Source organism: Sinocyclocheilus anshuiensis, unplaced genomic scaffold, assembly GCF_001515605.1.
Source record: "Sinocyclocheilus anshuiensis isolate Anshui unplaced genomic scaffold, SAMN03320099.WGS_v1.1 scaffold7, whole genome shotgun sequence".
In the NCBI taxonomy this organism is placed as follows: Eukaryota; Metazoa; Chordata; class Actinopteri; order Cypriniformes; family Cyprinidae; genus Sinocyclocheilus; species Sinocyclocheilus anshuiensis.
Window position 1 is genome coordinate 782615 of NW_015549582.1, and position 13437 is coordinate 796051.

Here is a 13437-nt window from a genome sequence, read left to right on the forward strand (position 1 = left end):
CTATATGAAAATCTGGAATCTGAGGGTGCAAAAAAATCTAAATATTGAGAAAATCCCCTTTAAAGTTGTCCAAATGAAGTTCTTAGCAATGCATATTACTAATCAAAAATTAAGTTTTAATATATTTACAGTAGGAAGTTTACAAAATATCTTCATGGAACATGATCTTTATTTAATATCCTAATGATTTTTGGCATAAAAGAAAAATAAATAATTTTGGCCCATACAATGTATTTTTGGCTATTGCTACAAATATCCCCCTGTGACTTAAGACTGGTTTTGTGGTCCAGGGTCACATTTAATAATGATAACATTGATAAATCAAATGATATCAAGTATAATATGAGTTAGAAGATGTTTAAAACAATATTTTTGTACATACATTTTAATGTCAATGGGATCCAAAACAACACTGAACAAATAAAACATTTTCAGAATATCTTATTTCATGTTCCACAGGTGAAATATAGTTGTACAGGTTTGGAATGACAAACAGGTGAGTAAATGATGACTGAATTTTCATATTTGGGTGAACTATCCCTTTAGCATGCACCTTAAGCTCTTTGCATCATCTGAGCTTGGAGAGACAGTTTGGCATTGCACAAGAGATGTTTACAGTCCGTCCTGTTGCTTTTGCAGCAGACCAGATCTAGCTATGGAGAGCATCAGATGCAGGATGTTACTCTGTAGCCTTGGTCACCCTCCATTTCACCAAGGGTTTTTTTTCTTTTCCTCCCAACGCCCAGGAATTAAAAGGTGAGTTTTGATAGTGTCCATAAATGAATTTACAAGCTTTCTTCCAAGCTGTATTTGGCAAGCATTATGTAAAGCTTAAAGCTCCATTATGATGAACAGCTGACTTTTTCTCATGTATCATTTAAAGTGGGGACAGTATTTAAGAGGCAGGCCGAGGACAGCGGAGGCCAGTCTGAACTTAGCCACCTCAGCTGAGAGGAAGGAGGCGCAGGGAGAGGCGGAGGAGAGATGCTTGTCGAATGAACAGATTTGTTGTGGGTTCCTCAGACAGAGGGAACGGCAAAGAGAGAGAGGGAAAGGAAAAAAGCACACAAAGAATTGAAAAAAGCTATCTGTGATGGTTCCCGGGAGACATGAAAGAAAACGAGCAGGAGCCAAGTTTTCATCAGCAGGTTGTTGGTCTGCCATGTGTAGTTGCAAGCCAAAGACAAACTGGATCTTTCTTCTTATCCGCCATCAGCCACAAACTCACCTGATGTTTAGCTGGAAGAGTTTGAGGGTTTGCAAAAAAAAAAGCTGCTGAAAGCTCATATACTCCCATAATTAATCACCTGTTCTCTACATCTTCCAAGTAAAAGCCATTCTGTGGATTTCACAAGAAAATGCCATTTTAAAAACAGTTTTAAAATTCACAGTTTTGCATTATATAAGAATAATTGAGATTGAAATTTTGTGACAAATTTGGGTTGCTCTCTGTCAGATAGATTTAGCTGGATACAAACAAGTGCGCAATGAATCTTCTAATTTACACAGGTGGGGTATTTTTCTTGCAGCAACAGTTTTGGGTCTGAGGAGCCTCTTGTCTGAGGACATGAAACATTATTTTCCACTTGAGCTGGACTTTGTATGGATTTTACAAAAGCACACTATTAGTCATTTTGATCTGAGAGCTTAAATCAAAACAGGGCTGTATTGTACAAGCGTAATGAGGCATTTGAAGCAATGAGGCAAGTGAAAAATCTGAATATAAATATACTCGAAATAACCTATGATTAATAATGAATTATATAGTCAAATATAATGGAATACAATTAATTCAATGTCAAACCCTGCTGACAACTAATTTAACTTCCTCAATGCAAATGATTTCTGAATGAAACAGGATTTGATTTATGAATATTTGATTCATATTACGCAGCGCCTGAAAATAGTCCCAGCTAGGTAACTTCCAATAAGTCTATTTTCAGGCGCTGCGTAATATCATTGCGCCTGCTGCACCCATGGTACGGCAGCAAAGTTCCTTGATTATTTCGCCGGAATGAGAGTATAGTTCCTAGCCATATCGGCCATGATTTATAAATCTCAATTTCGAAAAACTGACCCTTATGACTTGGTGTTGTGGTCCAGGGTCACACACACACACACACCGGTCTACACTTCATACGCCATAATGACAAAACAAAAACAGATTTGTGATTACTTTGCAGATTTATTAAAAAGGAAAAACTTAAATAATTACATTGCATAAGTATTCATACCCTTAACTCAGTAAAGAAACACCTTTGGAAGTGATTACAGCCTTAAGTGTTTTGGGTATAATACGGCAAGCTCCGCACATCTGCTTCTGGCAGGCCAGTAATGATGTTCGTTTGAGGATGGGGATCAGAGTTTCAGGACAGAAGCAGCCGAAAATAGACTTTGTCACCATTTTTGTTTGATGTGGTGCCTGCTGCAGGTAGTTGGAGAGAAGCAGATAACACGATTGGCTATTTTCCCAATCAGTTCCATCAGATTGATATTTGCGGGAAAGGAAAGTCATTCGACAGGAAGTGCATTTTTACATTTTGATTAAAGATTATTAAGACTACCAATATGAAGTGAAAACCAATGTACAAATAAGTGCACCAGTGCACAATAAGACCAATATAAAAGCTAGTAAACACGGTCCATTTTTGATGCTTGACGTAGCCTACCCATTCAGTATTACTGTACACCCACTTCATCCTTCCTGTGAAACACTACCTTTTTAACGTTTTGGCATATTTTTTGCACAGCTACCGCATACCATAAGGTTTAGAAAAGGGTACGATGACTTGTTATTCTTTGTACTGCATTAGCAGGATTCTACCTCTACAGCTGGAAGTCTGTAGAGGAACAGCTGCATCTGTCCAATAGATCAAAACATTTATGGCATCATATTTCCCTGTGATATCTGCATACTTCTCCCAAATCTGCTGAATTTGGTAGCAGTGAGAATCTGTCTGCCTGCTCGCCCCACCCTCTCCCAAATGAGTGCACGAGGCGGAGCCTGTAACTTTCACAGGGTTCATCGGTTTCATTCGCTCCATTGCAGATCCGAGGGCCCCTCTCGTAAGATCATTTACATACTGTTTATGTAGACGGGTATCAGCTGGGCCAAAGTCAACGTTTTCTTATCAAGATATAATTGTAACCAGTTTTCATATCAAGGAAGTGGTCTTAAAATTACAATGCTTAAGTGAAACTGTAAACGGGGCATCAAAAGGAACAGGGATGAGAATGTATAATTACTATCAGCTCTGTTTCTGTGTAAAAAGAGAGAGAGAGAGGAGAGAAAACAAGAGAAGGGCATGGGTTGACAGAGAAAAAAGGAGGGAACATGGGACTGATTAAGATTTCTGATTAACACACTGTAAAATCCAATAGTTTACCTTACTTAGATTTAATTAGTTATCTTTACTTAGTTGTTATACTTACTCGGTTTTATTAAGTTACAGCTACTTTCAAGGCAAATAAAACAATTTACTTACTGTTTTGAGTGACACTTACTTAAAATATTCAAGTAGCCACAAAGGAACCAATGATATTAATAAAGCAGTGAGAGGCAGCAGTGCACTAATATGTTGCTAATGTGCAACATAACAACAGAAGAAGAAGAAAAGAAAAAGAGTCTTAATAGACTTTTAGGGTCTTAAATTAAGACTCTAAAAGTCTATTAAGACTCTTAATAGACCCATTTCCTCCATGTCTGCAGCTATCTTTCACCAGTTGCATTCACTCGTTTCCCAAAGTCATCTTGAATGTTGAATTTTCAATACAACTGAGTTTTTAACAAATTTGAGAGAACATCACATAAGCTAACTTCATAAATTGATTGTTGATTTTCCTAAAATGTTTTTTTTTTTTTTTTTAACTCACCATTACAGTGATTAGCGTTCCCTTTGGTTGGGCACTTGGAACTTCATTTATATTACTATAATTTTTTTTCTCTTATTGTAGCAATGCATCATGAAGTCAGAGTTATTTGATTTCAAGGGAGTGAAAGTAATAAATAAGTTGCTCTTAGAGAGTGACCTATCTTTTAATTAAAGTATTAGTGTGTGTTTTTTTTTTTGTGTGTGTTTTTATTTAATTAACTTTTTCAAGTTTCATTTTTCATAAATACCTTGAGATGCTTTTAATTGGGTTTATATAATCCTTAAATAGTGTGTGGTAATATGCTAAAGTCACACACAGACTTAAACATTCAGCACTTAAGTAAGCCCAACTAATTAGATTTTACAGTGACTTGAAGAAAAACAAACTTTGAAGGAAAATGGTTTTCAGCTTTATTCAACAATACAAAATACATCAGCAAGCAGTCTGATTAAAAAAATATAAATACAGCATTAATTTAATAGTCAACAAAGGTGGTGGTATTGTTTATACTTCTATAAAACACATATACTTCCTTTTTTTTTTTTATCCTTTAACCAGGACGATCCCAATGAGATATCATAATCTCTTCTTCCAGGGAGACCTGGTCAAGATGGCAGCACACAAAATTTCACAAAACAACAAAACAAGGACAGAACTAATTAGTAATAATAATAAAAAATAATAATAATTAAGTTTCTGGTTGTATTTGTATGTATTTGTTTTTGCTTGCAGGCCAAAGACCAAAATTATTTCAACGCTCGACCTGCACTGATGACGTCTCTTTCAACAACTAGTCTTAATCCAAAACATTTGTTGCTGATGGGTGTTATTTGAGAGCTTTCAAAGGTTTGGGGTCAGCAAAGATCTTTGAAAGTTTTTTAAAGAAGGTCCTTATGCTAACAAAGGCTGCATTTATTTGATAAAAAAAAGGAACACTGTGAAAAAATATTTTAATAATAAGAAAAAATACTTTTCTACTATATTTTAAAATGTCATTTATTCCTATGACGGCAAAGCTGATTTTCAGCAGCCATTACCCCAGTCTTTAGTGTCACATGATCCTTCAGAAACCATTCTAATATGCTGAGTTGGTACCTAAGAAACATTTCTTATCAAAGTTTATCAAAAAAAAAAAAAAAAAAAAAGTTGTACTGCTTTATATTTTTGTGGCTACATTTTTTCAGGATTATTTTATGAATAGAAAGTTCAAACGGACCGCATTTATTTAAAATTTAAATCTATGTGACACGATAAATGAATTTACTCTCACTTTTGATCAATTTAATGCACCCTTGTTGAATAAAAGTATTAATTTCTTCAAATATTACTGACCCCAACCTTTTGAACAGTGCTGTAGCTTTGCAATGAGGCACAAAATGACAAGTTTAAATAAAATTTATATATATAAAAAAACTGTATAAAAAGGCTATGTACAGCTTATTTCAACTGATAAATAACGTGTTTTTGAAATACAGTTGCCATTAAATGTACTGTATATGAAGTGTTAACAATAGGTGCAAATACATTTACATTATTCTCATTAAAACTAGCACCATAACTTTAGCACATTTGATTTGAAAAAAAAACAACAACAAAAAACATCAGAGGTCTGCAAACACATTAACACAATAAGAGATGCAGTCTAAGACAAAATTAAAAATAATATTTTACAGAACAGAGCTTAACAGAAAATACCATTTCAATAAATGAAGTCATGTTGACCATGCTGAATCTATGGGGGAAAGGGGAAAAAATAGCTCTTTATATCCCCTCCTGCATGTCCAGATTACTGCAGAGTACTGCCTGGTAGATTCCGTAAGTGCTTGTGTGATGCAGTTTAAAAAGTGAAATCTACACAATGCAATATTGTGCCACTGTTATGCATGCACTGTAGAGACTATACTGCTGAAATCTTAATAAATGTATGTACAAATTATAAAAATCACCATCAATGACAGCTTTCTAAATAAAAACACATTTCAAAAGCATTTTAAGGTGCACTTACACATCAGACATGTTTCCATGTTAATCCGCCTCAACATTTTATGAGGGTACAGCATGATTAGCCATCTCACTAAGTGCTCTTTCAGGGGTTGCAAAATGCAGAGCTTTTTCCTAAGCAACATTCCACGATTTCTAAGCCCCAAACACATGTCTGTAGGCTTTACGCATGTGGAAACCTTCCAAAAAGGAAGACCCAAAGCAAAGCATTACCAAGAATGCCAGTAAGTGTATTCAAACCAGTGAAGTACTGTAGTGTCCCAGCCCAGTTCAAGAAGAGCTAGCTTAACATTTAAACTGAAGCACCAAAAGTCAACCTCCAGGGTTAATAGATATGACATCACAGAAAACAGGCTGCTTGAAGTAAAATAAATTGATTGCATTGATTTAAATGGATAGCCCACCCAAAAATGAAAATTCTGATGTACTCAATCTCCATGTCGTTCCAAACTTGTATGATTTTTTTTTTTTATTCTGCAGAAGACAAAACAAGATATTTTGAAAAATGTTGGTAACCAAACAGTTTCACTTCCCATTGAATTCCATTGTATTTTTAGTCCATGCAATGGAAGTCAATGGAAACCGAAACGGTTTGGTTACCAACATTTTTCAAAATATGGGGCATGTGCATTCTGTCTGTCTGTGTTTATTTGAACCAGTGAAGGTAATTTGAGTTCACAGCAGGAAAGCACATGTTGTTACTGCATGATCCTCCATAGCTCGGAGGGCACATGGAGCAAGGAACACCTACTTTATATGGGGCCTCACCAATCCAGTTCCCCCTGTAAACAACAATAGCAACAACAATGTCAATGACACACCAATGGACAAAATGAACCATATACATTTTCATATTCGAAAGTGTGCAGTATGAGTTGTTTGCTAGTTTGCAATGACATAAAAAAGACTTTACATTTCCATTTCTAACTGTGTTTTTATGTTGAGAAGACATGCTTTAAATCAATCTGGATCTACTTTAACCAGCTCTCAGCTAGCAAGTCGGCTCTTAACTATAGTTTATAAATAACCTGCTCTGCAGTAGCCTAAGAATTTTCTCAAGTGCGCCGCTTCATAAGACTGAAAAAAGAAGGTCACAAGTCAGTCACCAGCCACACAAGATTATGGTGCTTTGATTCTGGAATTAGATGCAGAATTCCGCTAATATTCCACTTGCAGCAGGAATGCAAGGGGTCGTCTAGGTCTTTGAACCATAAGGCCCCATGGATGTCCACGTCAAAAATGTTTTTAACAGAGAAATGTCAGGTTGCTTGCTTAGCCTAATTATGTTACTGAAGAGTGAGTTGAGTTTAGCTTAGCTAAAGCACAAGAAAACATATACTTACTTTGGAGAATAGTTGCACACCAAGTATGTTGCCCTCTTCCATACTGAGCCCCAAACATTCATATTATGGCATGTGTTGATGGCACATCCTACTTTATTTGAGGTTGCCCACACCATCTGGTAAAAACATAAACAACAAGTGAGCAACGGTCAAATGTGAATGATATTTACTACCGTTCAGAAATCTCTTATGCTCACCAAGGTTGCATTTATTTGATCAAAAATACAATAAAAACAGCAATATTGTGAAATATTATTATAATTCAAACTAACCATTTTCTATTTTAATATATATTAAAAAGTAATTTATTCCTGAGATACAAAGCTGAATTTTCAGCAGCCATTACTCCAGACGTCAGTGTCACATGATCCTTCAGAAATTATTCTAACAATCTGATTTGGTACTCAAGAAACACTTATCACACACACTTTCTTATTATCAATGTTGAAAACAGTTGTGCTGATTAATATTTTTGTAAAAGTGGTGATATCTTTTTTCAAGGATTCTTTGATGAAAAGAAAATTCAAAAGAACAGCATTTCTTTGAAATAGAAATCGACGGAGTCCCGCACATGGCATGCAGGAAAAAAATAAAATAGTAGGCTAAATCGTGTGCACGATTTACTATTTCGTTCCCTCGATCAGATTTACTAATTCGTTCTCTCAATTTATAAATCGTGTGCACGATTTAGCAAATCGAGGGAACGAATTAGCAAATCGAGGGAACAAAATAGTAATCGTGTGCACGTTTTAGTACATCAAGGGAACGAATTAGTAAATCGTGCACACGATATTTTTTCTTGCATGTCATAGAAATGTGACATGCAATCACATTCCACTCCGTAGAAATCTTTCAACTCACTTGTGTATAATGAGTGCACATAGGCCCGTAGCACTTAAGGGGACATCTGGGATTACAGTCTCGAGGATAGGGAAAAGAATAGTCCTTCACTTCATCATACCAGGGCTTTACCAGCTGCAAAATGGACCTGTATCTGTAAACAATCCAAACATAGCACCAAATCTCATTATGGTGTGATGAAATACTTAGATTGGTTAGTCAGGCCTAAATGTCCATTGGTACAGTCAAACATAGGACTATAGGAAACATCACTGATCACAAACTGGAAAAGAATATGAAGATGCATACCTTCCTGTTCGGACTGAAAGGTTCTGACCCAGAAATCTAAGAAGACTGCGAGGACCATGCTCCCAAATACACGTGGACGCCCACTGCTCAGCCGTCTTTGCAAGAGTGTCATCCCAGACCTGAGACATGTAATACACTTTTATCAGTCCACTAAAATAAATTAATTTATTGATAGCATAATTGCAAAAATTGTAAATGTTATTTTTTTTAAGAGAGCATGATGGGTTTCTGAACATTCTCACCCACATAAATGAAATTATGTCCATAATAGGAAGATCAAAAAGCAAAGTTTCCCCAAACAATAACATAGATTTTATTGATTCCTGAGTGAGTTAAGATATAAACCATGGATATATGCATTGACAAAAATGTATTTTATGCTGGAAAACTTTGTTCTCTTCACCAGAGTAGACCATTTAAACATATTTACCCCTTTAATCTTGGTCAAATCAGAGAATTATTAAAGAAAAGCTAACATTTGGATCTATTGAAACATATCTGATACAGCATTTCCCATGACTGTGCACTTTTGGAAGTATTTCAGTGCTTAGCTGTAGTCGAAGCACAATGATCTATGCTGGAGAGGATCTACTCTGGTGGTCCGAGCCAATGAAATCTGCTCAACAGCTGCTGGTGCCAAATGGACACAGAGAAGTTTGTCATTCCTGCATCCTGTGATGAGTGCAGTTACATGTGCAACATTCACATGTCCAGCTACAACAGCAGCAATGCGCTTTCCAGGTAAAGTGCCAAGTAATTATACAATTAAATAAATAACACAACTGAACTGCTGTGAGGGTGTAGAGCAAAAGTTCAAACAAGCAGACATTTTTTTCTAATGTCCAAACAGTTCCTGATTGTATCATAGGCTACTTGTTTCAAAAATGGTAATTATTATAAGTGACTTACCATATATTCCATGTTTGAGGCTGGGGGAAAAACTTTCCCTCTGACTTTATTATGGTAATCAAGTAAAGCAAGCATATCGTTCTGGGAAATATAACGTTTCCGTCTGGTTTTGGGAAGATTTGCGGTCTCTGTGAGATATTTTGGAGGCGCAGAGCCAATATCAGTGAAATTGGTTGCTGGCAGAGATGAAGAGGCAGTGGGACTAAAGGCTGCCAGTGCACTTGCTCCACAGCATATACACAAGAGCAGAATGTCGATAGCCAAGCGGTTTTCATTCATGATTGATGGCTGGGATATGGTGAGAGGTTTCTTTTCCTTTTGCAGAATCTGCATGCAAAACATAAATGATTCCCATTTTTTTGGAGAATGCAATAAATCGTATTATGTCATTTGACCCTTACTGTACCACAGACCCAACACTGTAAATGTCATTTTTTATCATTAGAACATCTTTGCTTTAAATTTTTAAGAATAATTTATACCATTTCTACTCAACTGTATGAATAATCAGAGTTTTCAGAACTAATCATCATAAGCCATCAGTAATTAAATTCATATTGGTTGTAAAAGTGCAAAGAACTTAAGAATGCAGGTTGTAACTTTGACACCACATTCATTTTACTTTCATCACGTTTTAAAATAAGGCAGCAAATAAATATTTTCAATATTAGTGTCAACATTAGCCGCATCAGTTTACCAACACACAATCTAAGTAAATAAAAGATTGCTCGTGCACAAAAATGTCCCTACCTCTAGATGCTAGAGCAGCCTGTGGATATAAACACTTCTGCCTATTGCCCGAGTCTGTCCAGCAGCAGTTTTGCTTTGATTCTTAGTGAACTCGAGAGCTCTTTCTCTCTCCCTCTCCCTTCTGAGAAGCGCTGCGGGTTTATATACGGATGAGGTACCGGTTCAGGAAGTGTTTCGCCTTTGAAGGTGCGCGGGGTTCCGCCCCATCCGGGACCTGAAGCGTGACATCGTCCGAGACGTATTACTGCATTTCTATTATCCATTTCCTGGCAGATCCAGGCAGGCTTAATCAAAACATCTGCTTTTAGTTTGCACAGCTGCTGTGAGTAGAAAAGAAAACATAAGATAAGCAAGTGAATAATCCTGTGACCCCAAAATGCAGTTTAGTAGTCTATTGCAATGGCCAATAGGCTATAGAGGCTCCAAATTAACAAATATATGAGTATTAATAAACCAGGGAGTGCTGTAACTGATTTTGTTTAAATGACTGTAACTGCTTTAGTGCTGGATGTCTGAAGTATTAACATAATAGCCCAATATTTATTTACTTCAAATTAAAGTCATTCAGAAATCTACAATTTATCCCTCAACTGTGTAAAATTTGTTGTAATTTATGTAAGTACAAAGAGTGTACTCACACCCTTGCAAACTGGTTGTATAACTAAAACACGGATGTACTGTTTTAAAGGGGTCATATGATGCTGCTAAAAAGAACATTATTTTGTGTATTTGGTGTAATGAAATGTATTTATGCGGTTTAAGGTTAAAAAAACACATTATTTTCCACATACTGTACATTATTGTTTCTCCTCTATGCCCTGCCTTTCTGAAACAAGAGAAAGGAAAAATTGAAATTGCATCATATGACCCTTTTAATATAACAGTTCAACAGGCAAATTTGTAACAAATAAGGGGAAAAAAATCAGTGTTTTATAACAAATCACTTAAGTGAATTATTCAATGACTCATATTTATCACTTGTTTCGTTATTGCATGATTCAGTGTTTTTGAACAAACAACTTGAGTGAATGGTTCAATTACTTATTTATATCGCTTGTTTTATTCCTAAATGATTCTGTTTTGAACACATCGCACGAGTGAATAGGCTCGATTGAGATGAGTGCAGAACTAATCACTGGTGATCACCATGAGATGCATGTAGATTATAAATCTCTCCGAGTGTTGTCCGACTTGTTCTGATGTCATGCTGACATGTCAAAAAACTCTCTGCGGCCATGTCAGATTGTGCAGTTGCTCTCCCCCGACTGCACTGATAAAAGGTACGATGGGAAATTACTTGATGATGACACATCTTAATGCTCTTTGGTTTAAACAACTGTGATGTATTGATCTCTTCTAAAATAATAATTATTTATATTAATTATTTGTAGATTACTGGCTGATTTTGGGAACAGAATGAACAAAACTCCATTAACTAGCCACTCTAAAGAGGCATTTGCATATTATGACTCACTGGGACCCAATGGGAGATCCACCAATCAGAGAGGTTCCCGAATCTTAATCGATTTTTGAATTAGCTAAAGTTAATAGAGAATATCACATATTTTTCTGTTTCACTCGAGGCCTAAAATCTAAAATACTAAACTAAAAACAGATGGAAAACACGACTTTCGGATGGAATTAAAAGTACTTTGGGTGTCTTGTTTATTTTCAGATAAAAGCAACAGAACTTATATTACATCCAGTTTATTAACAACAAAGTGCATGAGTGTAAATCATGCAATATGATCTCAAGGTTGTCTGATCCACTACGCAAAGTGAGAACTGTCTGCCTTGACTGTATTTCACGTCTGCCCTCACTATAGCCTCTATTTCCATCTAGGTGAGTTGAAGCCTAATTATTCAATTACTCATTTCTATTACTTGTTTCATTCATGAATGATTCAGGGTTTTTCAATGAATCGGTTGAATTAATAATTGAAGCATCACTCTTGTAATGCTGCTCGACCAATCAGATTTGAGGACTGTCAGGTAATACAACACAAGTCAATTTGCAACACGCCCTGGGTTTCCTTTGTCTTGTTATACCTATCATCCCTATGCAGTGCATATACATATAGTGCATATACTTGTTATTCTTCCGTTAATCAATCACCCATCATGTCATGCAAAAGCATGCATATCTATTAAAACTGAGTTTGTTTTATAGACTATAAACTGGTTTAAAGGTCTGTAAGTTAGACTGCACCATAAAGTAGTTACAATACAACAATAGTCTTACACTGGCTTAAATGGTCAAGTGATTAGGACATTCAAGAATAGCTGGGGGAAGTCCAACTGTTTTTATAGTTTAGGTCTATTGCTCTCCACTTTATTTTCTTTGTCTTATTTATAATAATTCATTCGATTGTATAGATTGCACTTGTTTAGCATCGGAGTCAAGCCAATCCAGTATGCCATAGCAGTTGGTGAGCCAAGAGCAAAACCCCCTCAGCAGTTTAATCATTTTCTTTGGCAGTCGGAGGACAAATTAAAGCAACATGACGCAGAAGCAGCCCCATCCTCCACACAAACGCCAGTGGTTTCCAAACTTTCTTGGAAGTGAGCTCCTTTCTTCAGGAACTAGAATTGTGAGAAATGAAGCTGACATAGAACATTGTGAGAACTGCTGGATTTTATGGGACAATCTGTGGGAAAATCATAGTGTTAGATCTTCTCCATATGTCTAGATTGGTGTCACGGAATGGTGCGGGAGAGAAGCACGAAGACAAAGAAGATCACGATGTACAGTCTTTAATAATCCACACAAGGGTAATCCATCATAGGAGGGTAGCAAACACACATATACATAGACGAGACCGGACAACCAAACACTGAACAGAATGCAACTTATATGGGGAACGTAAATGAGGATAATTACTAGACACACCTGAACATAATGACACAATCAACAGGAGACAGAAACTAGGTCACACAGAGAACATGGGGAATGAAAAACACAAAACGTCCATAACGGTGACATTTCGCCCCCCTCCCGGAAGGCGCGACCTCGCGCCGTGGAGAAAAAGGGATGGGACGGAGGGGGACTACGGAGGCTACTGCTCTCTGACAGCGTGTCCCTCCTTCCTCCCGGGTTTTCGGCACCAATGTAACACAGTTTGTAGTTCGGGAAGAAGGAGGCGGGAACCGGCGAACGTTCAAACAAAACTTTAATAATAAAATAAACACAAAATAGCGCGACAGCCCCTCGCGGACGACTGTCGCGCATAAACAGAACCAAAACACAAAATAAAGTACAGGCCTGGTTCTCTCTCGTCTTTCACTGTCGTAGCTCCTCCTTTTATCCTTCCGGAGCTCCTCCGTGGGACTCGAGACTGCTGAGTGGTGCAGGTGTCGCTCATTATCAATTACTCCACCGGCCTCACTCCGTTCCCACGGCTCTCGGCCCCGC

The 13437-nt window shown here is 36.8% G+C and overlaps 1 protein-coding gene across 1 annotated transcript; it reads right to left on the reverse strand.

Moving 5' to 3' along the window:
* Window positions 1-6498: 6498 nt before the first annotated feature.
* On the reverse strand, window positions 6499-10161 carry LOC107657806 (peptidase inhibitor 15-A-like). Its single transcript, XM_016446049.1, has 6 exons — window positions 10026-10161; window positions 9276-9602; window positions 8367-8485; window positions 8079-8211; window positions 7218-7333; window positions 6499-6656 (listed from the first exon to the last, which is right to left on the reverse strand). Exons 2-6 carry the CDS (start codon window positions 9552-9554, stop codon window positions 6521-6523), a joined length of 783 nt encoding a protein of 260 aa, XP_016301535.1. The 5' UTR covers window positions 9555-9602; window positions 10026-10161; the 3' UTR covers window positions 6499-6520.
* Window positions 10162-13437: the final 3276 nt, after the last annotated feature.

Excerpts from the sequence above, each read along its gene's own strand:
- LOC107657806 (XM_016446049.1), bottom strand. The coding sequence starts at position 9,554 with ATGAATGAAAACCGCTTGGCTATCGACATTCTGCTCTTGTGTATATGC. Across the intron at positions 7,334-8,078 it reads TGTGCACTCATTATACACAA|ATGGTGTGGGCAACCTCAAA; the intron begins GTGAGTTGAAAG and ends TGTTTTTACCAG. Across the intron at positions 6,657-7,217 it reads GTGTGCAACTATTCTCCAAA|GGGGAACTGGATTGGTGAGG; the intron begins GTAAGTATATGT and ends TGTTGTTTACAG.